General features: G+C 46.3%; 2 protein-coding genes across 4 annotated transcripts in view; both read right to left on the bottom strand.

The window, feature by feature from the left end:
• Positions 1-27,024, bottom strand: part of CENPT (centromere protein T) — a 186,826-nt gene that overhangs the window by 41,618 nt on the left and 118,184 nt on the right. The gene's annotated exons all lie outside the window — the stretch shown is intronic.
• GFOD2 (Gfo/Idh/MocA-like oxidoreductase domain containing 2) overlaps positions 160-27,024 on the bottom strand; it is a 43,630-nt gene continuing 16,765 nt past the window's right edge. Inside the window, exons 2-3 of one of the 3 annotated variants that reach the window (XM_066348886.1) lie at positions 12,340-12,685; positions 160-1,739 (exon numbers count right to left, since the gene is read on the bottom strand). In XM_066348886.1, coding sequence (XP_066204983.1) covers positions 841-1,739; positions 12,340-12,598 — 1,158 coding nt within the window. In that variant the 5' untranslated portion in view covers positions 12,599-12,685 and the 3' untranslated portion in view covers positions 160-840. Of the gene's footprint in view, positions 1,740-9,329; positions 9,472-12,339; positions 12,686-27,024 lie in introns of those variants that run through there. The other 2 variants (XM_066348888.1, XM_066348887.1) reach the window with 2 other exon arrangements.

Below are 27,024 nucleotides of genomic sequence, written 5' to 3' on the forward strand. Positions count from 1 at the left end.
TGGCAGGAGCCTGTGTGGCCCACCTGACAGTGACACACAGAGGTCAGAGCTGCTGCGGAGCCACCAGGAAAGAGGAAAATATAAAAAATCTACAGAAATAAACAAGCCTTTCATTATTAAAGAAACCTAACCTACTAAACAGCCAATAACCACAAGCCATAATGTCAAAGTTTGATTTATTTATTAACACTTATCAGGTGTTCCAGAGCTCTCCCTTGTCTCCTTTCTGCCAAGTCAGGGGCCCTCTGCCCTAGTCAACAGCTCCCTGAGAGCTCACTCAATGAAGAGCCCTCCCCCCTGCTAGGGAAGGCACAGCCTGAAAGCAGGAAGGGCCTGGTCACATGGGAGGGAGAGCAGGTGCAGATCCCTGAGGGATGACTTGCTGTCCTTACCATTCCTGAGATGCCCTAAGCCCAAGAAGGGCATGGAAACAAGGCTTCTTGTCATTTCTCCTCAGGCCTGAGGGATCAATCAGCCCAACTGGCTCTTTGCTATGCTTTCTCATCCAGTTAGGGCCACAAATATGCGGAAGAAGCCCCAAGTCAAGCTTCTGCTGGCCCTGCTCACCAGCATTAACTCCAGAGACCTGGCGGCAGCTCTGCCTCGCGCACACTGTGCCGGCCCACTCAGCCATGGCAACAGGAATGGCACTGCCCTGCAAGTCTGAGAAATAAATGAGTGCTAGAGGAGGCCTTTTCCCGGGGCCACCTTGGCTTCACCTGGACCCTGCCCAAGGTGACCTGTTAAATGAGACACTGTCTATGCTACAGCCAAGCCCTCTCATCCTACCCCTGCCCCTCCCTGGCCCTGTTGCCCCGCGGCAGGAGCCCACATGCAGGCTCACAGGTTATTCCGCTGGAGTGCCTCACACAGGTTCTGGTTGGCATCGGGTTCCTCTGTCAGCACCTCCACAGCCTCCCATTCCCCGGATCGGCTGGACCTTTTGATGGCGTCCACCACACTCTGCATGTACAACCCGTCCTCAAATGAGGCAGCCATGGAGACAGGGCTGTGGTCCCAGGTGCGGCGGTCCCCCTGCCCCTGGAAGGACTGGCGTAGGGCCTGTACCATGTAGACCATGCCCTTCAGGTAGAGCAGTGGGACATCCTGGGGCCCCTGCTCAGGAAGCCCTGAGCCCACAGCCAACGAGTCCCTCAGTAGCAGCTCCTCTTGTGTGGCCGAGTTCTTCTGTCCATAGAGGTCAGCTCCCCGTGCAACAAGGCGTCCTGCAGAGCCCACCACCATGACCTCATGCACAAAGGCACCGGGCATGTTGAAGTTGAGTGTTACTGTGCTGCATACCCCCCCGCCCATTAGCATCTGGAAGAAACAGAAGTCGTCGCTAGTGACATGCCTTATGCCACGAATGGCTGCATTCTGCCTCACAAAGGTCTTGAGGAGCCCGTGGACCTTCTCGGCTCTTCGGCCAGTCAGGTGGGTCAGCAGGTCCACAATGTAGGTGCCCATGGTGTGCAGGCCCCCACCGCCCATGAGCTCGTCGCAGATCCAGCCGTAGTTGGGGCTGAGCAGGCTACCTGAGTAGATACGGGCATCGCAGATCATCACTGCACCCACGTAGTGCTCGGCGATCAGCTGCTTCATGCGCACAAAAGCGGGCAGGAAGCGCAGCACGTTCCCCACCAGGCTCATCAGCTGTGGGTAGTAGCGTGAGGCTGTCACCATCCGGAAGGCATCCACCGAGGTTGCTGCCTTCTCACAAACCACATTCTTCCCAATACCTGATAATAGAACACAACAGGAAATATCAAAGTTCCAAGAGGTTCACAGTGACAAAAAAAAAAAAAAAAAACCCGTATTTTTCAAAGGCAGAAGAACTCAGGAAAGCCTCCTCTGAGACTAGATGGTGGCCTGGGACAAGAAGAAAGGTGACTCAGATTGAATGAAAATGGTCCCCAGTGACTGGGACTGCGGAAAGTTATGGGCTAGAGCAGGGGTCCCCAAACTTTTTACACAGGGGGCCAGTTCACTGTCCCTCAGACCGTTGGAGGGCCAGACTATAAAAAAAACTATGAACAAATTCCTATGCACACTGCACATATCTTATTTTAAAGTAAAAAAACAAAATGGGAACAAATACAATATTTAAAATCAAGAACAAGTAAATTTAAATCAACAAACTGACCAGTATTTCAATGGGAACTATGGGCCTGCTTTTGGCTAATGAACCGGTCAATGTCCGGTTCCATATTTGTCACTGCTGGCCGTAACAAGTGATATGACGCGCTTCCGGAGCCGTGACGCATGCATGCATACCGTGTCACCGGAAGTAGTACTGTACGTGAGCAACGCCGTGCTTTGTGGCACCGCCACATACAGTACTCCAGGAGCACAGGATGCGGATACTCCTCTCACTGACCACCAAAGAAAGAGGTGCCCCTTCCGGAAGTGTGGTGGAGGCCGGATAAACGGCCTTGGGGGGCCGCATGTGGCCAGCGGGCCGTAGTTTGGGGACCCCTGGGCTAGAGAAAGAAGTTCTTAAGGGAAAATGAAAGAAGTAAAGGCAGAAGGCATAAGCCAGGAGTGGGCAGTAGAGGTGGTGCGGTGGTAATTTTACATCTCAGCCTGGCTAGGCTGTGGTGCCCATCACCGGTGAGGCCATAGGTTGATCCTTGTATGTGCCCTAGAGATTGAACCCACAACCCCATTGTATTGAGACAACACTCTAACCAACCAAGCTACCTGGCAAGGGCAAAACGGAGCTTTTTTTTTAAAAAAGATTTTATTTATTGATTTTAGAGAGGACAGAGAGAGAGAAGGGCAATGGGAGGAGCGGAAAGCATCAACTCACAGTGGTTGCTTCTCACATGTGCCTTGACTGGGCAAGCCTGCGGTTTCAAACTGGCGACCTCACCATTCCGGGAGGTCGACACTTTATCCACAGTGCCACCACAGGTCAGGTGTAGTTTGATTTTGAAAAACTAAGTTTTAAGTCAACATGAACATAGATGAGTTTTCTTATTATATATGTTATTTATCAGTCCTCTCATAGAGTTACACCTGCCCAGACCTTTAGAAGCTCACATCCTAACAAAACCCACACAGGAGATAATTTGGTACATCTAAATCCTTCCAAGCTCTCCTCACTCCTACCCCCTCCTCTGCTACCCAGACCTTCAAGAACTCTACAGACCATTGCCATTTGCATATATGGGATTTTCAGGCATGGATTCCTAGTGTTGTAAACACTGTGCTGTAGCAAGTAGAACACGTGGAGATAAGTAGCCTATGACATAATTCAATCTCTTCCCTTGACAAAATTCTTAAACCTCATGATCTTCTCTAAATAACAAAAGCTTGGCCCTGGCCGGTTGGCTCAGTGGTAGAGCGTCGGCCTGGCGTGCAGGAGTCCCGGGTTCAATTTCCAGCCAGGGCACACAGGAGAAGCACCCATCTGCTTCTCCACCCCTCCCTCTCTCCTTCCTCTCTGTCTCTCTCTTCCCCTCCCGTGGCCAAGGCTCCATTGGAGCAAAGTTGGCCCACGTGCTGAGGATGGCTCTGTGGCCTCTGCCGCAGGCGCTAGAATGGCTCTGGTCACAACAGAGTGACGCCCCAGATGGGCAGAGCATCGCCCCCTGGTTGGCATGCCGGGTGGATCCCGGTCAGGCACATGCGGGAGTCTGTCTGACTGCCTCCCCATTTCCAACTTCAGAAAAATACAAAAAAAAACACCCAAAAACCACAAAAGCTTTACAATAGGTGCTGGAAGGATAAGAGACTGACTAGCCAAGTATCACATGCCCAGGGCAGGGGGCAAAGGCAAGGGGAGAGGTCCTTGCCCTGGGGCCTGGTGGGAGGGGTCCCCACAGGGAGCGCTGCCTGACTGCTATCACTGTCTGCTCTTTAAGGGTCTCCAATGCTTCTTCACATTTGTGGGATTTTAGAATTAGGGACAGGAGAATCACAACACTGGGTGAGAATTTGGCCACTTGGCTGCAGAACACATATGGCTAACAAGGAAAGTAATGAGGAAATTAGGTCCTCAGACCCCCCCTCCCGTGAGAGCTGCAGCTCTGGCCAAACCAGAGGCTTCCTGCTGTAACTATCCACTCCAGCAGCTGGGTAAACACTAGCGTGGGGAGGAGAGGAGGTGGGCTAAGAGGAAGAGGACTTTTGTGGCTGCTGAGTTTAGTGGTGCTAAAACAAGGACAGGGAATCTGTTTCATGCCAGGAGAGGTCAGGGAAGAGGTAGAGAATTCCCTTCATTTAAAAATAATTTTTTTTAAAAATCTTTTGTGTTTTCTTTTCCTTTTTTTGAGATTTCCCTTCTGGAGTCTGAACAATAGAGAGCTTTGAACTCAGAACCCAGCAATATTATCAGTGTGGGAGCCAAAGCCACTTTGAGTTAAACAGGATTCTGCATGCCAAACCCATGGGGTCTTTCTTTACCTTTAGAAAGACTTGGGTTGCCTTGAGAGGCTTTTTATTTAACTTTATCTAGCTTTCCTGCTAGGAAGTCAAAAGAGAGATTAGTGAAGCTAAAAACTACATTTTTGTCTCCAGGAAATGGGAAAGCATGGATGCTGAGTGCTATGAGCTAGATATTCTGTGGGTGAACAAGTTTCAAGCTGCAAGCCTCTGCCCAGCTCATACTCCCCAGACTATTTAGGAGTGAAGTGCCCTTGAGCACCAGAGGCTCAGAGAAGCTGCCCCAGACTATCATTTTGTTCCCTAGTAACATAACACAGGTTCACAGCCTTGGGACCACAACACCTCTGTTTCCCTATCTAGAGACATGGGACTAGATAAATTCTTTCAGCCCTGGCTGGATAGCTTGGTTGGTTGAGCATCATCACAAAGCTCAGAGATTGCCGGTTTGATCCCTGGTCATGGCATATACAGGAGCAGATCATTGTTGCAGCCTCTCTCTCTCTCTTCCTCTCTCACTCTCTAAAATCAATACAATAGCCCTGGCCAGTTGGCTCAGTGGTAGAGCATCGGCCTGGCGTGCAGGAGTCCTGGGTTCGATTCCCAGCCAGGGCACACAGGAGAAGCGCCCATCTGCTTCTCCACCCCTCCCCCTCTCCTTCCTCTCTGTCTCTCTCTTCCCCTCCCGCAGCCAAGGCTCCATTGGAGCAAAGTTTGCTCGAGGTGCTGAGGATGGCTCTGTGGCCTCTGTTTCAGGCGCTAGAATGGCTCAGATTGCAGCAGAGCATCGCCCCCTGGTGGGCATGCTGGGTGGATCCCGGTCGGGCACATGCGGGAGTCTGTTTGCCTCCCCATTTCCAACTTCGGGAAAAAAAAAAAAAAAAAAAAAAAATCAATACAATAAACATTAAAAAGGAAAAAAAAAAAGTTAGATAAATGATTTCAAACAGCAGGGTAGAGAATCAGCCAGAAAAAGGAATACTTTTGTGTTTTACAAAATCCAGGCACTCTATATACTTTTTTTTTTTTGGTATTTTTCCGAAGTGAGAGCGGGGAGGCAGACTCGTGTGTGTGTCCAACCAGGATCCACCGGCATGCCCACCAGGGGCAATGCTACATTGTGGCACGAACCATTCTAGGGCCTGAGGCAGAGGACATGGAGCCATCCTCAGCACCCGGGCCAAATTTGCTCCAATGGAGCCTTGGCTGCGGGAGGAGAAGAAAGAAAGGAGAGGGGTAAGGGTGGAGAAGTAGATGGGCATTTCTCCTATGTGGCCTCGCCAGGAATCAAACCCAGGACTTCCACACGCTGGACCGACGCTCTACCACTGAGCCAACCAGCCAGGGCCACTATATACATATTTTAAAATAAAAAAGGTTCTGGTACAGGAAAAATAAGTTTGAAAGCACCAGACTGATCCCTGGCCAGATAGCTCAGTTGGTTCGAGTGTCATCCAGAAGCACAGAGGTTGCCAGTTCGATCCCCGGTCAGGGCACATACAGGAACAGATGGATGTTCCTGTCTCTCTCCCTCTCTCACTAAAATAAAAAAAGAAAGAAAAAGAAAGCACCAGTCTGAGTCACTCTTGCTCATGGCCCCCTCTCCTTCCTTTCCTGAGAAGCAGGACCATGTTGACTCCCTGGGTCACACCAGCAGACTGGACTCACATGGGTAGAACTTGTGAATGTCTTCATTTATTCAGTGTGCCAGTCCTTTTGTCAAATGCTAGGGATACAGCATTAAGCATGGTCTCTACCTTTAGACAACTTATATTTAGTGGGAGATATAACCACTGATCTGATTATCATATAAATACATGTAACACAACACCTGTGATTAATTCTATGAGTATAACAGAAATGGTAATATGACAGCATATAGCAGGGACCTGACCTGGACTGGGGGTCAAGAACTGGTGTTCTTGGGATTAAATTATCTAGGTCAGGCTGCTTGAGGAATGATCTCTTTTTATCTGAAGAGCCCATGGGGAAAGAGTTGGCAAACTAGGTGTTTTTCTAATGAAGCATGTAAGTGCCAAGAACTGGGCACAGAAACTCACCTTTTAGTGACAGATTTAAGAAAACATTCAACTGGGGCAAAACTGTTAGAGCACTTTGCATATTAAAACACATTTTTCTGAACCATTTCTGAGCTGAGAAAGAAAACATATCAGGATTCTTCCCACTCCTTTAAGGAATTCATGGGAATGAGTTAAGGGTGAAATTTGAGGTGGAAGAAATGAAAAAAAGAGAAAAGAAAAAGGGCCAAACAAAAACAGAAAATAAGATGCCACAGGCCTGACCAGGCGGTGGGGCAGTGGATAGAGCATCAGACTGGGATGTGGAGGACCCAGGTTCAAGACTCCGAGGTCGCTAGCTTGAGCACAGGCTCATATGGTTTGAGCAAGGTTCACCAGCTTGAGCCCAAGGTCGCTGGCTCGAGCAAATGGCCACTTGGTCTGCTGTAGCCCCCCCCCCCCCCCCCGTCAAGGCACATATGAGAGCAATCAATGAGCAACCAAAGTGCCGCAACGAAGACTTGATGCTTCTCATCTCTCCCTTCTTGTCTGTCCTTCTCTCTGACTCTGTGTCACAAAAAAAAAAAAAAAAAAGATGCCATAGAAAGAGTTGTATTATGAAAAGTACACCTGTGGAGGATAAGTCCACAAACTGATTTTAGGAAAAACTAATAAAAATGAGGGCAAGAAACAACCTTCGTGGCCTCAGAAGTCTGGTAAAAAATACAATGATCAAACAAGCCGAGGAAAATACAATTTTGCCCATAGCATTAAAACTCAGTGAGAAGTAAACTTAACCTTCCTGGGCCTTAGTTTCTGTAACAGAAAATAAAGATACTGGATTAGATCAGTGACTCGTCCTCCTTAGTGTGCATCCAAATCACCTGGGAGGATGGTTCAAACACAAATCGTTAAGTCTCACCCCAGATGTAGGTCTGGGATGGGGCCTGAGAATCTGGATTTATAATAAGTTCCCAGGTCATGCTGATGCTGTTGGTTCAGGGACCACACTTTGAGAACCACTGGACTAGACACTTTTTTTTCTTTGTATTTTTCTGAAGCTGGAAACGGGGAGGCAGTCAGACAGACTCCCGCATGCGCCCAACTGGGATCCACCCGGCACGCCCACCAGGGGGCGATGCTCTGCCCATCTGGGGCGTTGTTCTGTTGCGACCAGAGCCATTCTAGCGCCTGAGGCAGAGGCCATAGAGCCATCCTCAGCGCCCGGGCCAACTTTGCTCCAATGGAGCCTTGGTTGCAGGAGGGGAAGAGAAAGACAGAGAGGAAGGAGAAGGGGAGGGGTGGAGAAGCAGATGGGCGCTTCTCCTGTGTGCCCTGGCCGGGAATCGAAACCAGAACTCCTGCACGCCAGGCTGATGCTCTACTACTGAGCCAACTGGCCAGGGCCTGGACTAGACACTCTTAAGGGCCCCTACCAGCCTGTGAATTCCACAAGAAAGTCCAGTACTATAACTGTTACAAGAAATCTGTATCAGTGTTTTTTGCCTCATATTATTGCTTCTAAGTTTCCATGATTTACCTTTTATAATGTTTATTTAGCATAGCACAATGCTAGAAGATCCATAACTATAGACTTTACATGACTGTGATAAACTTTTCACGGGTTCAAGATCTGGAAAAGCTAATCTGCCTGACCAGGCGGTGGTGCAGTGGATAGAGCGTCGGACTGGGATGCCAAGGACCCAGGTTCAAAATCCTGAAGTCACCAGCTTGAACGCGGGCTTATCTGGTTTGAGCAAAACCAGCTTGGACACAAGGTCGCTGGCTCAAGCAAGGGGTTACTTGGTCTGCTGAAGGCCCACGGTCAAGGCACATATGAGAAAGCAATCAATGAACTAAGGTGTTGTAACGTGCAACGAAAAACTAATGATTGATGCTTCTCATCTCTCTGTTCCTGTCTGTCTGTCCCTGTCTATCCCTCTGTCTCTGTAAAAAAAAAAAAAAAAAAAGAAAAGAAAAGAAAAGAAGAGCTAATCTAAAATCAGAGTACTTCTGCCTAACATGTGGTGGCCCAGTGGATAAAGCACTGACTTGGGATGCTGGGGTCCCAGGTTCAAAATCCCAAGGTTGCCAGCTTAAATGTTGCCAGCTTGAGTGCAGGCCTGCCAGCTTGAGCACGGGATCATCAACATGATCCCAAGGTCACTGGCTTTAGCCCCCCAGTCAAGGCACATGTGAGAAGCAATCAATGAACTAAAGTGATGCAACTTTAAGTTGATGCTTCTCTCTCTCTGTTCTTGTCTCTCTCTCAAAAAATGTAATTAGCATACTTCAACAGCTGTAGAGCTAAATGATTATGGACTTTAAAAAACTGATTGATTGCCCTGGCCGGTTGGCTCAGTGGTAGAGCATCGGCCTGGCGTGCAGAAGTCCCGGGTTCGATTACCGGCCAGGGCACACAGGAGAAGCGCCCATCTGCTTCTCCACCCCCCCCCTTCTTCCTCTCTCTCTCTTCCCCTCCCGCAGCCAAGGCTCCATTGGAGCAAAGATGGCCCAGGCGCTGGGGATGGCTCCTTGGCCTCTGCCCCAGGCGCTAGAGTGGCTCTGGTCGCGGCAGAGCGACGCCCCGGAGGGGCAGAGCATCACCCCCTGGTGGGCAGAGCATCACCCCTGGTGGGCGTGCCGGGTGGATCCGGTCGGGCGAATGCGGGAGTCTGTCTGTCTCTCCCCGTTTCCAGCTTCAGAAAAACACAAAAAAATAAAAAATAAAAAAATAAAATAAAATAAAATAAAAAAATAAATGTGATGCCAGTGTCTTTCTTCATCAGCACTTGGAGGCAGTCATATATCAAGCTGGTAAGGCTAAATGATAACCCCTATTTCACAGGGGTCCACAGAGGTTGACAGGGACAGAAAGAGGACCAAAAGTGGGGGTCTTATGTCAAGGTCAGTTTGGATACTCACAACCAGTTCTTTGGGAAAATTATATAGCGTTCTTCTGGACTCTTCCATATGTGCTAAAGCCAAGTCAGATTTAGGAGGTGATGCACTGCCCATCTGGGGCTGCTCCATTGTCCAGCAACTGAGCTCTTTGTAGCGCCTGAGACAGAGGCCATGGAGCCATCCTCAGTGCCCAGGGCCAACTCACTCCAATTGAGCCATGGTTGCAGGAAGGGGGGGGGGAGGGAGAGGGAGAAGGAGAGGGAGAGAAGTGAGAGGGGCGGAGAAGGAGATGGGCATTTCTGTGTGCCCTGACCAGGAATTGAACCCAGGACATCCACATACTGGGCCAACATTCTACCACTGAGCCAACTGGCCAGGACCCAGAACTCTCACTAAAAAAGGGAAAGCACTCAGGGAGTGACTGTCATGGTCACAACAGTCTCAGTGACTCCTTTGGGACCTGAAAGGGCAGTGCCTGAGGACAGGTCTAGCTGACATGAGCTCTCCCTGGACCACCAACTCCTGGGATTATGTACCACCAAGGACATTCATTCACACCCTCTTCCTCCTGACAACAGAGATATGCAGAGAAGGCTAATGGCCCTGATTCACCAAGGGCTGGGACACAAGACCCCAGAAATTTTTTATCATCCCTGTACTTCCTGTTTATATTAAATGGCCCAAAGTCTAACATTTTTCATGCCAGGAACCTGAAAACATCAGGCTTGTGGCCAAAGAACCTGGGGTTTCCCCCTTCTTTCCAGACAGCTAGGAAATGGTTTCTATGGGGACTCTGAAATTTAAAAAAGGCTGAAAGCTTCTAGAACTCTGCCTCTGGACATACCTAGCCTCACTAACCTGCGTTCATGCCACAAGGGACGGCAAAAAGTCAAGTGACCACAGTAGCCTGATTCCCCGTGAAGCAGCCTTCTGTTAAAGTGTTGGCTTAGGGCTACTTCTAAACTCAATCTGTCCTCCTAAGAATCTAGAGCCAATGAACAGCTCCAATGTCACACATCCTCAGAGAGAGCTCTGGAAAAGAAAGCTAGAAAGATAGCTAGCCACGTATAATTTTTGGTCAAAACTTACATGCCCTGAATCAACAACCAGACAGACTGATATTCTCGCTCACTTCAATGAACATTTAACCTTCCCTGCCCACTGGGCCAAAAGTGACAGGCACCCTCTTATCCTTTGAACAAGGAAGAAACAAAGAACAGAGCCTTGGACACTCCACCACGGTAGTGGCCAGAAGGTGTGGTGGTCAGCCTGGGCTCAGGGACCTCTGAATGCATTTGAGAGACACTGGTTTTCATTTCCATTAATTTAAAATAATTATTCTGTCAATTAATCATATGCTACCTGAATTGTTACTTAAGTCTTTTCTCATGTATCTAGTAATGTGATGGTAAGGAAAGCTCTCTCTGATCCAACACTGGTTTGAACGTCCAGAATGACTTCAGGACAGTGACGGCACAAAGGCGGCATTAAGAAAAATTGCTGGATGAATACTTACTAACATTTTCCTATTAAATTAGATTCTGGTTTATATAAGACAAAGAGCAGAATTTTTCTACAGTTGACAGGAAAGAGCAGCTTAACAGGAACTGTAGGAAAATGGCTTACACCCAGCCAAGGGCAGGAGGTTGCTGAGCCTACTGCTTCCCAAGGGAACAGAGATATGAGCAGGCTGTCCCACAGATCCTGTCAAGGGACTTCAGCGCTGTCAGAGGGCCTTCCTGCCCTCTGGCACACAAGATCACAAAGTTAGGCAGGAAGGGTGTGTGCTCAAAGTAGTCATGACCTGACAAAACATGGGAAATGGCAATCTTGCTACACACTCTCCTCTCCTTTCTTGAGACTTGTTTGGAGGTTCTAGCAGGGGAGCGCAGCTACTCGTATACCCTTGACCGAAGAACGGTCCTCTCCTCTCCTTTCTGTGGAGATGCCTGTCAAAGAATTGAAAGAACAGCCTGACCAGGCGGTGGCGCACTGGACAGAGCGTTGGACTGGGATGCGGAGGACCCAGGTTCGAGACCCCGAGGTCGCCAGCTTGAACATGGGCTCATCTGGCTTGAGCAAAAAGCTCACTAACTTGGACCCAAGGTCGCTGGCTTGAGTAAGGGGTTACTTGGTCTGCTGAAGGCCCGCGGTCAAGGCACATTATGAGAAAGCAATCAATGAACAACTAAGGTGTCACAACGAAAAACTGTTGATTGATGCTTCTTATCTCTCTCTGTTCCTGTCTGTCTGTCCCTATCTATCCCTCTCTCTGACTCTCTCTCTGTCCCTGTAAAAAAAATAAAAAATAAAAAGAATTTAAAGAACAAATGTATCTATCACAATCAATTTCCCAGTGCCCAGGTCTTTGTGTTTTTTGTTTGTTTAACAGAGACAAAGTCAGAGAGAGAAACAGACAGGAATGAAGAGAGATGAGAAGCATCAATTCTTTGTTGCAGCACCTTAGATATTCACCGATTGCTTTTTCATATGTGCCTTGATCCGGGGGCTACATACAGCAGAGCAAGTGACCCCTTGCTAAGCCAGCGACCTTTGGGCTCAAGCATGCAACCAGAGTCAAGTCTATGATCCCAAACTCAAACCAGTGACCCCGTGCTCAAGCAGGCGACCTCAGGGTTTCGAACCTGGGTCCTCCGCATTCCAGTCCGATGCTCTATTCACTGAGTCACTGCCTGGTCAGGCCCAATGCCCAGGTCTTTGAACTCTGACTTCATAAAGGCAAACTTTTTACATTGCTTGAAATGTAATAATCTCTAGTCCCTGTGACATGCTAACTCTTATATCATTTACTTAATTTTGCTCAGAGATTTACTTAGGGGAGGTGAGGCAGGCTGTCTCCCCAGACACTATAACATTTTCTCCCATAGCCATAAGGCTCCCCAGTGTGCTCCCCAAGCACTGCCCAATGGGTGAGTTATGTCCTGAGCACCAGCATCCGCAGACTCAAGCCCAAGAAGAACAACACAGAGGAAGGCACACTCTGCCCTTGCTATGGCCTGACCATCCGTACCTAGAGCCTTCACAGATATTTGCCGGGTGAGTGGAGGTGGGATATTGATGCACACCAGATCCACGTCTTGATGCAGCAAGACGTCATCGGTCCGGCTGGTGTAGAAGGTGATGTTCATCTCCTCAGCAAGCTGTTTCGCCTCCTCCTCCGTCTTCCCCCACAGGGCCTCCACGGTGAACCCTTCTGCCCTCAGCAGTGGAACCAGAACCCGGGCAGAGCTGCCAGTCCCAAACACGCCCACTCCTGGGAGCATCTTCATGCCAGCTTCTCTGTTCACCAACTCATCTCCTTACAAGAGCCTCCAACATGTATACGACCATCCCACAGTCCTGGTCAAACATGGCTCCTGGAACAGCAAGCAGGACACTGGCTATTAGTGGAGGGCACACCCAATTGAGGCTTTCAAGCTTATTGGGACACTGCCTAAAAGCACTTAATGAAACACTGCTCCGAAATGAAAAGCTGCAGAAGTTTCTCCCAGGGAGACATAAGGATATTAGCAATATCCATCTCGGAATAGCGAAAAATGAAAAAAAAAAAACACGCATAAAGCTGGGTTCAAATCCTTGTTCTGTTACTTAGTTTTCTATATGACTCTGGTCAACATATTCTGCCTTCAGGGTTTTAATGGCAAAAGTTCATGATTCTATATTACAGAAAGAAAAAAAAGAAGACTGGGAAACTAAAACCAGTAAAAGATAAAAGAGAACTACCTAGGTGCTTTACAGATTATAACTTAGAAGTTTATGGTAACACCTGATGAGGTGGTGCACAGTGGATAGATCAGGGGTAGTCAACCTTTTTATACCTACCGCCCACTTTTGTATCTCTGTTAGTAGTAAAATTTTCTAACTGCCCACCAGTTCCACAGTAATGGTGATTTATAAAGTAGGGAAGTAACTTTACTTTATAAAATTTATAAAGCAGAGTTACAGCAAGTTAAAGCATATAATAATAATTACTTACCAAGTACTTTATGTCGGATTTTCGCTAAGTTTGGCAGAATAAATCTGTATAAAACAACTTACTATAGTTAAATCTATCTTTTTATTTATACTTTGGTTGCTCTGCTACCGCCCACCATGAAAGCTGGAACGCCTACTAGTGGGTGGTAGGGACCAGGTTGACTACCACTGGGATAGAGCATCGGCCTGTGACGCTGAGGACCCAGGTTCGAAATCTCAAGGTTGCCAGCTTGAGTGCAGGCTCACCAGTTTGAGCATGGAATCACAGACATGACCCCATGGTTGCTGGCTTGAGCAAGGGGTCATTGGCTCAGCTGGAGCCACCCTGGTCAAGGCATGTATGAGAAGCAATCAATGAACCACCAAGGTGCTGCAACTATGAGTTGATGCTTCTCATTTCTCTCCAGTCCTGTCTGTCTGTCTGTCTGTCTCTCTCTCTCCCTCCCTCCCTCCCTCTCTAGCTCTTTCTCTAAAAAAAAGTTTATGGTACCAAGCATAGGAAATGGTTCACTAGAAATAAAAAATACCAAAAAAATTTGTACAAAGATATTCACTCCCATACTGACTGTGGTGGTGAAAAGCTGGGAAAGAATCTAGATCAGGGGTTGGGAACTTTTTTGGCTGAGAGAGCCATGAACGCCACATATTTTAAAATGTAATTCCGTGAGAGCCATACAACCACCTGTGTACGTTAAGCATTATCCAATAAAAATTTGGTGTTGTCCCGGAGGACAGCTGTGATTGGCTCCAGCCACCCGCAACCATGAACATGAGTGGTAGGAAATGAATGGATTGTAATACATGAGAATGTTTTATATTTTTAACCTTATTATTTTTTTAATTAAAGATCTGTATGCAAGCCAGATGCAGCCATCAAAAGAGCCACATCTGGCTCGCGAGCCATAGGTTCCCGACCCTTGATCTAGATGTTCAATAACAGCAGTGGGTTTGATAAATAACTCTCTAGTGCCACTGAAAACCATGAGGTATCCCTGGCCGGTTGGCTCAGTGGTAGAGCATCAGCCTGGCGTGTAGGAGTCCTGGGTTCGATTCCCAGCCAGGGCACACAGGAGAAGCGCCCATTTGCTTCTCCACCCTTCTCCCTCTCCTTTCTCTCTGTCTCTCTCTTCCCCTCCCACAGCCAAGGCTCCATTGGAGCAAAGTTTGTCCGAGCGCTAAGGATGGCTCTGTGGCCTCTGCCTCAGGCGCTAGAATGGCTTTGATTGCGGCAAAGCATTGCCCCCTGGTGGGCATGCCGGGTGGATCCCGGTCGGTAGGGCGCATGCAGGGGTCTGTCTGACTGCCTCCCCTTTCCAACTTTGGAAAAATACAAAAGAAAAAAAAAAAAAGAAAGAAAACCGCGAGGTAGAAGAAGGCCTTCAATGACCTTAATGACATCACCATATACTCATTAAAAAGTGGGAAAATTGCCTGACCGGGTGGTGGCACAATGGATAGAGCATTGGACTGGGATGCGGAAGACCCAGGTTCGAGACCCCGAGGTCGCCAGCTTGAGTGACGGCTCATCTGGTTTGAGCACAAGGTCGCTGGCTCGGTCTGCTGAAGGCCCGCGGTCAAGGCATGTATAAGAAAGCAATCAATGAACAATTAAGGTGTTGCAACGTGCAACGAAAAACTAATGATTGATGCTTCTTATATCTCCGTTCCTGTCTGTCTGTCCCTGTCTATTCCTCTCTCTGATTCTGTCTCTGTAAAAAAAAAAAAAAAAAAGTGGAAAAATAAAATGTGAGGTATAACATCAATTTTGTTTTTTAAATTTTTAAAAAATTTATTCATTTTAGAGAGAGGGGAAAGAGGAAGGGGAGGGGAAGAGGGAGAGGAAAATGGACAAGGGGGTGGAGGGAGAAGAGGGGACAGGGAGAAAGGGGCAGAGGAAGGGAGAGAGAAACATCGATTTGTTGTTCTACGTATTTATACATTCATTAGTTGAGTCTTGTATGTACTCTGACCGGCGATCAAACCCACATGGCGCATCAGGATGACATTCTGAACAAGTGAGCAACCTGGCCAGGGCCAATTTTGTTTTTTTTTAAAGTGTAAAAGACATATATACAAGATGTATATAGACATTAGGATATACAATATCTATAACATCTATAAACATATTCCACACATAACAGTAAAAAGACCAGAATACACCTGAATTTCATAATAATTACTCAGGTTGATAGGATTCCTGATGATTGTTTTTTGAACACTGCCAAATTTTCTACAACAGATATATTACTTATTGATATTTTTTCTTCTGATCACAGTGTTTATAAAGTGAAATAAAGAACAAAGGCAATGCCTGACCTGTGGTGGCGCAGTGGATAAAGCATTGACCTGGAATGCTGAGGTTGCCAGTTCAAAACCCTGGGCTTGCCTGGTCAAGGCACATAGGGGAGTTGATGCTTCCTGCTCCCCTTCCTTCTCCCCCACCTCACTTCTCTAAAATGAATAAATTAAAAAAAAAAAAAAAAGAGCCTGACCGGGCGGTGGCACAGTGGATGGAGCATTGGACTGGGATGCAGAGGACCCGGGTTCAAGACCCCGAGGTAGCCAGCTTGAGTGCGGGCTCATCTGGTTTGAGGAAAGGCCCACCAGCTTGAATCCAAGGTCGCTGGCTCCAGCAAGGGGTTACTCAGTCTGCTGAAGGCCCATGGTCAAGGCACATGTGAGAAAGCAATCAATAAACAACTAAGGTGTTGCAACACGCAATGAAAAACTAGTGATTGATGCTTCTCGTCTCTCTCTGTTCCTGTCTGTCTGTCCCTGTCTATCCCTCTCTCTGACTCACTCTGTCTCTGTAAATAAATAAATAAATAAATAAAAATTAAAAAAAAAAAAAAAAAAGAACAAAGCCAAACATAAGTCTACTTGGAAACCAAAATGAAATTTAGGTATGCTCAGGATATGATGTTTTTACCACATGGCACCCTCCCCCCAGCTAAACCAGTGGTCCCCACTCTCATTGTATATTTAGGGTCACTGGTGACCCCAAACCCACTGAATCAAACTATGGAATGAGGCTGTGTCACCATCATTTCTATTGTTTTTATTTTTGTTATTTTGTGGTAAAATACACAGAAAGCTTACCATCTTAACACAGAAGTGGAACTGTTGGATCATATGCTAATTCTATTTTTAATTTTTTTGAGGAACCACCATACTGTTTAACACAGGGACTACATACCATTTTAAATAATAATTTTATCAACACTTTACAGTCCCTTAGTCTACCAATTATCTTTTAAAAATCTGACTTCTAATCTGGGTCACTGCAAGTCTAATTTTTTTGTTGTTGTTTTTAGTGAGAGAGATAGAGAGCGAGACAGAGAGAGGGACAGATAGGGATAGACAGGAGAGAGATGAGAAGTACCAATTCTTTGTTGCGGCACCTCAGTTGTTCATTGATTGCTCAATGTGCCTTGAATGGGGGGCTGCAGCCGAGCCAGTAACACCCTGCTCAAGCCAGCGACCTCGGGCTCAAGCCATATCTATGACCCCACAGTCAAGCTGGTGACCTCAGGGTTTCAAATCTGGGTCCTCTGTGTATCAGGCTGACACTCTATACACTGCACCAATACCTGATCAGGCTGCAAACCCAATTTATAAGTTTTACCCGGCCCTGGCAGGTTGGCTCAGTGGTAGAGTGCCGGCCCGGCGCATGGAACTCCCGGGTTCGATTCCCAGCCAGGACACACAGAATGTGTCCATCTGCGTCTCCACCTTTCCCCCTCTCCTTCCTCTCTGTCTCTCTCTTCCTCTCCCGCAGCCAAGGCTTCACTAGAGCAAAGCTGGCCAGGATGCCCAGCTCTATGGCCTCTGCCTCAGGTGCTATAATCGCTCCAGCTGCAACAAAATGATACCTAGATGGGCAGAGCATCATCCCCTGGTGGGCATGCCAGGTGGATTCCGGTCGGGAGCAAGCAGGAGTCTGACTGCCTCCCCGCTTCTAACTTTAGAAAAATACAAAAAAAAAAGTTTTACCCAAATATGTGATTTTGCTATTCTATTTTTATCCACATAACACTGCTTCACTTGCATCTATCTCCTCACAGATCAACCTATTCTTCAGTTTAACGGACAGATGGCATTCTTGTAAATGCATCATAACTATTTCATACCTTAACTGTGAGCACTAGAGCTATGTACAACTTTTCACTTCCCTCCCCATCTATGACATCTTCCCTTTCTGGCCTTTTTTTTGTGTGTGTTATGTATGTGACAGAGACAGAGAGAGGGACAGATAGGGACAGATAGGAAGGGAGAGAGATGAGAAGCATCAATTCTTCGTTGCAGCTCCTTGCTTTCTCGTGCCTTGACAGGCGGGGGAGGGGGGGAGGGGCGCGTGCGACACTACAGCAGACCGAGTGACCCCTTGCTCAAGCCAGCAACCTTGATGAGCCTGTGCTCAAGACGGCGACCTAGGGGTTTTGAACCTGGGTACTCTGCATCCCAGTCCAATGCTCTATCCACTGTGCCACCGCCTGGTCAGGCTTTCTGGTTATTTCTGAGTACCACTTTTGAGTTTGCCTGTTCTAGCCCCCAGCTCTTCCAGTGCTGAGTTTCTTGAGGTTCTGTCAGTCAGAGGTGTCTTCATTTCTGGTTCCACATGCTCTTTTTTTCCCCACATGCTCTTTATTACACATGCCCAAGGCTTTAAATAGTATACCAGTGACTTCCAAATCTGCAGCACAAGCCCAGCTTTTTCTCCAGAGCTTCACACCCCTCATTCTACTCCTGAATACACACTGATGTTCTACAAGCTCCACAAAACCCACACGATCAAGTCTAAACAGAAGCAGTATAGTGAGATGGCAAGAGCACATGAAGTGAAGTTAACAGAGCTACTGGGTTCAAATCCTGGCTTCACCACTTTTTAGCTAAATGCAACCCTTTTAATAGGTAAAACAGGTCTAATGCTATGCAGCTTCCAGAGCCTTTTGAAGATTAAATGAAGTCCAATTTTATTTTTATTTTATTTTTTATTATTTTTTAAACATTTTCATTGATTTTATTTATTTTTTCTTTTTTAAATTCACTTTAGAGATGAGAGAGAAAGGGAGAGAGAGAGACAGAGAGAGAGGAGAGAGAGACAGAGAGAGAAGGTGGGGAGGAGCTGGAAGCATCAACTCCCATATGTGCCTTGACCAGGCAAGCCCAGGGCTTCGAACTGGTGACTTCAGCATTTCCAGGTATACGCTTTATCCACTGCGCCACCACAGGTCAGGCCATTTTCATTGATTTTAGAAAGAGAGAGACAGAGGGAAAAAAAACATTGATTTGTTGATACACTTATTTATGCATTCATTGGTTGATTCTAGTACGTGCCCTGACCGGGATCAAACCTGCAACCTTGGAGTCTTTATTATCTCTTAAATCTACCTCTTCTTTGTCATCCTTTCTGCTACCCTGCTAGTCTAGCCCCCAGCACCACTCACCTAAACGACTATAACAACTTCTACTTGATCTCTCTGGCTTCCACTAGTTCCTTCCTTCATCCATTCCTCATATTGCAAAGAGATCTTTCTAAAATGCAAATGAGATCACATCACTCCCTTCCTTTTTTTAAACCCTTCAGTGACTTCCCATTTGACTCAGTATAAGGCCCTGCATGATCCACAAATCTCAAGACAAATCTAGCTTTGTGCAGCCACTTTCAAGGGTTATTTCCAAAAGAGAAGTTTCAAAACACATACTTAGATTAACCCAGTAAGAGGAATGCTCTATGAAATTATTAACCATAAGCCAGTTAAAAGTTGGGGGTACAGTTACTCAAAAAGACAACAATGGCTTCAGAGTAACTGATGATGAGTGTAGTTTTTTTTTCCTTAAAGATTTATTGATTTTCAGAGAAAGAGGAGAAAGAGAGAGAGAAAAGGGAGGAAGTATGGGAAGCATTAACTGTAGTAGTTGCTTTTTGTATGTGCCTTGACCAGGCGAGCCCAGGATTTCAAAACGAGGACCTCAGCATTCCAGGTCGATGCTTTATCCACTGAATCACACTAGATCAGGCAGAGTGTGTGTTTTTTTCTTTCTGGGAGAGTTAAATATGTAGGCGGGAACAGTTGTTTCCTGAGATTTTTTCAGATGATATTAATACCATATCACCTCACAAAAACTTGTACATCAATGCTTACAGAATTATTCATAATAGCTAAAAAGTGGAAACAACCCAAATGTTCATCAACTGCTAAAAGGATAAACAAAATGTATATTTCATACAACGTAGTATTATTCAGCCACAAAAATGGAAGTACTGAAACAAATCACAGTATGGCTAAATCTGGAAAACATTATGCTAAGTGAAAGAAGCTAATCACAGAACGCTAGTGTATTATTCCATTTATATAAAATGTTCACAGCCTGACCAGGTGGTGGCGCAGTGGATAGAGCGTCGGACTGGGATGCCAAAGACCCAGGTTCGAGACCCTGAGGTCGCCAGCTTGAGCGTGGGCTCATCTGGTTTGAGCAAAAGCTCACCCGCTTGGACCCAAGGTCGCTGGCTCGAGCAAGGAGTTACTCGGTCTGCTGAAGGCCCGCGGTCAAAGCACATGAGAAAGCAATCAATGAACAACTAAAGTGTCGCAATGCGCAACGAAAAACTAATGACTGATGCTTCTCATCTCTCCGTTCCTGTCTGTCTGTCCCTGTCTATCCCTCTCTCTGACTCTCTGTCTCTGTAAAAATAAATAAATAAATAAATAAATAAAATGTTCACAATAGGCAAATCCACAGAGACTGTAAATCAGCAGCAGGGATGGGGGAAGGAGGAATTGGGAGGGTAGAAAGACCCAATTTTATTCTCTCGAGCTATTTGTCTATCCCTATGCCAATATCATCCTGTCTGAATTACTTTAGCTTTATAGTAAGTTCTGAAATCAGTAAGTTTGAATCTTCCAACTTTGGTCTTCTTCAAAATTGTTTTGGCTTCTCTGGGGTCCCCTGTATTATTCTATGAATTTTAGGATCAGTTTGTCAATCTGGGATTTTGATAGAGACTGTTTTAAATCTGTAGATCAGTGGTAGTCAACCTGGTCCCTACCGCCCACTAGTGGGCGTTCTAGCTTTCATGTTGGGCGGTAGCAGAGCAACCAAAGTACAAATAAAAAGATAGATTTAACTATAGTAAGTTGTTTTATAAAGATTTATTCTGCCAAACTTAGCGAAAATCCGACATAAAGCACTTGGTAAGTACTTATTATATGCTTTAACTTGCTGTAACTCTGCTTTATAAATTTTATAAAGTTAAGTTACTTCCCTACTTTATAAATCACCATTACTGTGGAACTGGTGGGCAGTTAGAAAATTTTACTACTAACAGAGATACAAAAGTGGGCAGTAGGTATAAAAAGGTTGACTACCCCTGCTGTAGATCAACTTGGGGAAAACTGTCATTTTAGCAATATCAACCATTTTATATATATGGTTTACCGGAAAGTTCTGTCCATTTTTAGAATAAAACAAAACACAAATTTTTCTTACCGTCAATAAACTTTATTAAATAATATAATTGCCATTATTATTAATGATTTCTTGCCAGCATGAGGGCAATTTGTATATTCCATTTTTGAAAAATGTTTTTATCTTTTGATGCGAAAAATTGAACTAGTGCTTGTTTGATATCTTCTTCATTTTTGAATTTTTTGCCCTTCAAAAAATTTTGTAAGGACAAAAACAAGTGATAGTCGGTACTATTCCTTCACCAAACACTTTCAATAAATTTCTATATGCTTCTGTAGCATTTCTTCCTTGTTGAAATTCATAAAATTTACAGTGGCGTAAATGAACTTTATCAGTAGCCATGGGTACACTATCGCTTCACACATAAGACTAACGTGAATCAACTTTTAGTTAATTTGCTACGTCAGTATGTATACATGATTAAGTGATAAAAACAGAGAGGCACACATGCGCCAAATAAACGTGCTTACGTGTCGAAACGTTGATAGAAATGGACAGAACTTTCCGGTAGACCACATATATATATGGTGTGTGTGTGTGAGAGAGAGACAGAGGGACAGATAGGGACAGACAGACAGGAAGGGAGAAAGATGAGAAGCATTGCAGCACCTTAGTTGTTCATTTGTTCATTGATTGCTCTCTCACATGTGCCTTGATGGGAGGTGGGGGCTATAGCAGACCAAGTGACCCCTTGCTCAAGCCAGCAACCTTGGGCTCAAGCTGGTGAGCCTTGCCCAAACCAGATGAGCCTGCACTCAAGCTGGTGACCTTGGGGTTTCAAACCTGAGTCCTTTGCATTCCAGTCCACTGCGCCACCACCTGGTCAGGCAAGATCAAGTTTTCTGATTCATGAACATAAGATGTCTTTCCATTTATTTAGGTCTTCTTTAATTTCCTTCTTTTCTTTTCTTTTTTTAAGTGAGAAGTTAGTGAGACAGACTGCCACATGTACCCTGACCGGGATCCACCCTGCAACCCCCATCTGGGGCCAACACTTGCCCCAACCAAGCTATCCTCAGCACCTAGGGCTGACACTCGAACCAGTCAAGCTGCTGGCTGCAAGAGGGGAAGAGGGGGTGGGGGGTGGGGAGGAGAGGAAGAGAAGCAGATGGTTGTTTCTCATGTGTGCCCTGACCAGGCAACTAACCTGGGACATCTGCATGCTGGGCTGACGCTCTATCCACTGAGCAAACCGGCCAGGGCCTTCTTTAATTTCTTTCAATAATGTTTTGTAGTTTTCCGAGTATAATTACACACTTTTATTTGTAAATTTATTTCTAAGTATTTAATTCTGTTTGATGCTACTGTAATGAAAACATTTTCTTAATTTTATTTTCAGATCCAGTATTTCTTTTACTTCTAAGGTAGATACAAGTATACTGTACAAAGTATATGTCTAAGTTAGGGGTTGTTTTGCCAGTATAGCCCAGTATAGCATCCTGTACTACTAGATCCTAAGGATACCTGTGCCTTTGTGAACTACTAAAATAAGAATGACTTGGGTTTCCTCTAATTCTAGACTTCTGTCAGCTTCCCGCCTCCTCTGGTCTCTACGGTCTGGGACTGTGGATTATGGCTTGTCCCTGAACTTGACCACTGGGTTTGTTTGGTTTTTAGATTTTTTTAAATTTTATTTATTCATTTTTAGAGAGAGAGAGGGAGAGAGAGAAACAGAGAGGGAGAGAGAGCAGAGAGAGACAGAGAGAGAGAAGGGAGGAGGAGCTGGAAGCATCAACTCCCATATGTGCCTTGACCAGGCAAGCCCAGGGTTCTGAACCAGCGACCTCAGCATTTCCAGGTCGATGCTTTATCCACTGCGCCACCACAGGTCAGGCTGACCATTGGGCTTTATCTTAACCATCTTTCTTTCTGATGATGATGGATAATGTCTGTGGCCTTAGCCACTCCTCTTTCCTCTTTGCTGATAATTCTATCTTACAGGATTTCCTTCTAATTAGAAAATGGTTAGACACATAGAATCTTCTATAATGTTCATGTCCTGGACTTCCTTCAGCAATTTTGGTCACTTTCTGCATTTACAGGTTCTTTTTAGTTATACACAGGCCATGGATATTCTGAGAGCTTGAGTGTCAAATTTGTTGCACTAGATAAGATTCTACTTACATTTTGTGAGTCATTAATTACCAACAGCTAAAAAAGGCCAGGGGAATTAGACACAGCCATCATAAACAAGGATGTCCATGTCCTTTCTAAATTCATGCCCAGAGCACACTTCCTCCTCTCTAGCACCTCATTCTTTCATGCTCTGGTTGTGTTTGTCTGGGTGTACATCTGCATTAGTGGCTTAATACAACAAAATGGATTAGAATACATTTTAACCTCTGTTTTACTGACACTGACTCAAAGGGTAGTTTTATCAACACCCTTAAAGGGGCATCAGCTGGGCTCTGAGGAAGCTAGATGGCATGAAGCTAGGCAGGTTTGATAACAAGGTATTTCCTGCTCAAGCAGGCAGAGCTGGTTTTTTCCCTGTCCCTTATTTCAGTGACTACCCTTTCTCACCCCCAACATTTCTCTACTGCTTGAACCTACATCCTTGTACAGTGATACTTTGAGATATGAGCAGACCACATACGAATTTTTTAAGAAATGAGCTGCGACTCAGTCTGTATTTTTTTTTTTTTTTTTTTTTTGTATTTTTCTGAAGCTGGAAATGGAGAGAGACAGTCAGACAGACTCCCGCATGCGCCTGACCGGGATCCACCCGTCACGCCCACCAGGGGCGAAGCTCTGCCCACTAGGGGGCGATGCTCTGCCCCTCCGGGGCATCGCTCTGTTGCGACCAGAGCCACTCTAGCACCTGGGGCAGAAGCCAAGGAGCCATCCCCAGCGCCCGGGCTATCTTTGCTCCAATGGAGCCTCGGCTGCGGGAGAGGAAAAGAGAGACAGAGAGGAAGGAGAGGGGGAGGGGTGGAGAAGCAAATGGGCGCTTCTCCTGTGTGCCCCGCTGGGAATCGAACCTGGGACTCCTGCACACCAGGCCGACGCTCTACCACTGAGCCAACCGGCCAGGGAGGAGAATCTTTATTTAAAATAACATTTTTTCTTCTTTTCCAAGAGAGAGGAGGGGAGATAGAGAGACAGATTCCCACATGAGATCCCAACTAGGATCCACCTGGCAATCCCTATCTTGGGCTGATGCTCTGTCCATCTTGGGCCCTGCTTGCAAATGAGCCATTTTTAGTGCCTGAGGTGGAGGCTTCACAGAGCCATCCTCAGCACCAGGGGCTGATGTGCTTGAACCAACAGAGTCATAGCTGCAGGAAAGGGAGATGGAGGGGGTGGGGATTGAGAAGCAGATGGTTGCCTCTCCTGTGTGCCCTGACCGGGAATTGAACCTGCGATACCCACACAACAGGCCGACACTCTACCACCAACCAAGCAGGGACTATTTTTAAAATTTTATTGAATTTATTGGGTAACATTTGTTAATAAAATTGTACAGGTTTCAGGTGTACTATTCCATAATGCATCATCTGTATATTGTGTTATGTTTTCACCACACAAAGTTAAGTCTCTTTCTGTTACCATTTATCACCCCTTTCCCCTTTTCTACCTCCTACCCCCAAAACTGTTCTATTATACCTTGTCTATGGTATTGGTTACATAATTATATGCATTTGTCAAAACTCATAGAACTCTACATTAAAAAGGATAAAGTTTGGCCCTGGCCGGTTGGCTCAGTGGTAGAGTGTAGGCCTGGTGTGCGGAAGTCCCGGGTTCGATTCCCGGCCAGGGCACACAGGAGAGGCACCCACCTGCTTCTCCACCCCTCCCCCTCTCCTTCCTCTCTCTCTCTCTCTCTCTCTCTTCCCCTCCCGCAGCCAAGGCTCCATTGGAGCAAAGATGGCCCGGGCGCTGGGGATGGCTCCTTGGCCTCTGCCCCAGGCGCTAGAGTGGCTCTGGTCGCGACAGAGCACGCCCCAGATGGGCAGAGCATCGCCCCCTGGTGGGCGTGCTGGGTGGATCCCAGTCGGGCGCATGCGGGAGTCTGTCTGACTGCCTCCCTGTTTTCAGCTTCAGAAAAATACAAAAAAATAAAAAAAAAAGGATAAAGTTTAAAAAAAGGGTTAAGTTTACTGGTATGTAAATTATATTTCAGTGAATGTGACTCCCTAAAAAAATCATATGAAATGCCTGACCAGGCAGTGGTGCAGTGGACACAATGTTGGACTGGGACGCAGAAGACTCAGGTTCGAAACTGAGGTCACTGGCTTAAGCGTGGGCTCATCCAGCCTGAGCATGAGCTCCCCGACTTCACTGTGGGGTCACTTGCTCTGCTGGAGCCCCCAGGTTAAGGCACATACAAGAAAGCAATCAATGAACAACTAACGTGCCACAATGAAGAACTGATGCTTCTCATCTCTCTCCCTTCCGGTCTGTCTATCCCTATCTGTCCCTCTCTTTGACTCTCTGTCTCTGTCAAAAAGAAATATATATCATATTGAAGTTCTAAGCCTAAGAGACTGTGAAGTTGTATTGTCATTAAAAGAACAGGGGACCCAAAAGGAGTGACAAGGGTATGTGTGGAAGCTGGAATCTTTCTTCTGACTGGCTGAATATCATCTCACCTTCTGTAGTGTAGTGCATGGAGCCATGGGTTCTGCAAAACCATAGGACACCTACTGCCTACCGCTGGGGTGGGCCAAATCCAATGGATACTGTTTTTGTAAATAAAGTTTTAGGAAACAGTCACACCCATTCCTTTATCTATAGCTGCTTTTGTGCTACAACAGCACAGTAGGTGCAACAAGCACCTATGATTCATAAGCCTGAAAGATTTGCCATCTAGCCCCTTACAGAAAAGGTTTACTAATTCCTCCTGCTCTATCCCATGGGATATAAGGCCAGGAGCTCCCAGTGACAGAGGATTGTCATGAAAGTAGTCAGGACTACAATAAAAAGAACATCTTCCCTCACTGTGTGAGTGAAAGTCTGGGAATCTAGTGTTAGCACCTAACTTCAAAGAGGTCACTCATTCATTAGACAGCTTTAGACAGCTTGCGTAGGGGTGAGATCCAGGGCAAAAGGTGCTTACGAATCCTTTCCTGTCAACAACCCCTTTACAGTGTTGGAGGTTGCAATGTGCAGAGGTAAACCCGTATTTCCCAGCCTCTCTTGCAAAGAAGTGCGTCTAGAAAGATAAATAATAGAAGGTACAGTTTGGTAGAGCTCCGGCAATGCTCTGTAAAGGCGACAATTTCTACTGGCAAACACTCTTTTTTCCACTTTCCCCTTTCTTCTTTCTGCCTGAAATGCAGATTCTACAGCTAGAGCTGCCACAGTCATATGACCACCAGGAGGCACCCTGAGGACAGACACAATTTCTTAGAGATATTGACACTGAGATGGTGAATCAGATGTCACTATGCCCTCAAGAAATTCCATTTCCAGCCCTGGCCGGTTGGCTCAGTGGTAGAGCTGGCTCAGGGGTAGAGCGTTGGCCTGGCGTGCAGGAGTCCCAGGTTTGATTCCCGGCAAGGGCACACAGGAGAAGCGCCCATCTACTTCTCCACCCCTCCCCTTCTCCTTCCTCTCTGTCTCTCTCTTCCCCTCCCGCAGCCAAGACTCCATTGGAGCAAAGATGGCCTGGGCGCTGAGGATGGCTCTGTGGCCTCTGCCTCAGGCACTAGAATGGCTCTGGTCGCAACAGAGCAACGCCCCAGATAGGCAGAGCATCGCCCCCTGGTGGGCATGCCGGGTGGATCCTGGTCGGGCGCATGCGGGAGTCTGTCTGACTGCCTCCCCGTTTCCAACTTCAGAAAAATACAAAAATACAAAAAAAAAAAGTATTTGTCAAAAATGACTTTTCTTCAAAAACTCTTGTTTGATTTTCAGAGAAAAAAAATTCCATTTCATCAGCAAGACAGGCAGGTAAACAAATTTGTCACCTGGTTGGCATACAGAGTAACAGAAATCTATGTGTGGCAGAGAAGGGCACCATTAACTACATGGGGCACAGGTGTTGTGCAAACAGAACAGGCTTCCCTAGAGATGATGTTTAGGTCCAGGTTGGTCAGAAAGAGAAGAGGTCACATAGCTTCTCCAACACATCCAATGACAAGGCCCTCCCTTTACTGATGGCCCATTTCTATACTCCTGGGGCAATTTTAGTCAGAAAGTTCTACTTTAAGTTGACTTGAACTCCATCCTTATTTAACTTCCCTCTCATTGTTCTTACTTCTACATGGTGGAAGCACCTGATGTTTGTAATGAAACTCTCACATTT

This window comes from Saccopteryx leptura, chromosome 9, assembly GCF_036850995.1.
Source record: "Saccopteryx leptura isolate mSacLep1 chromosome 9, mSacLep1_pri_phased_curated, whole genome shotgun sequence".
NCBI classification, from domain to species: Eukaryota; Metazoa; Chordata; class Mammalia; order Chiroptera; family Emballonuridae; genus Saccopteryx; species Saccopteryx leptura.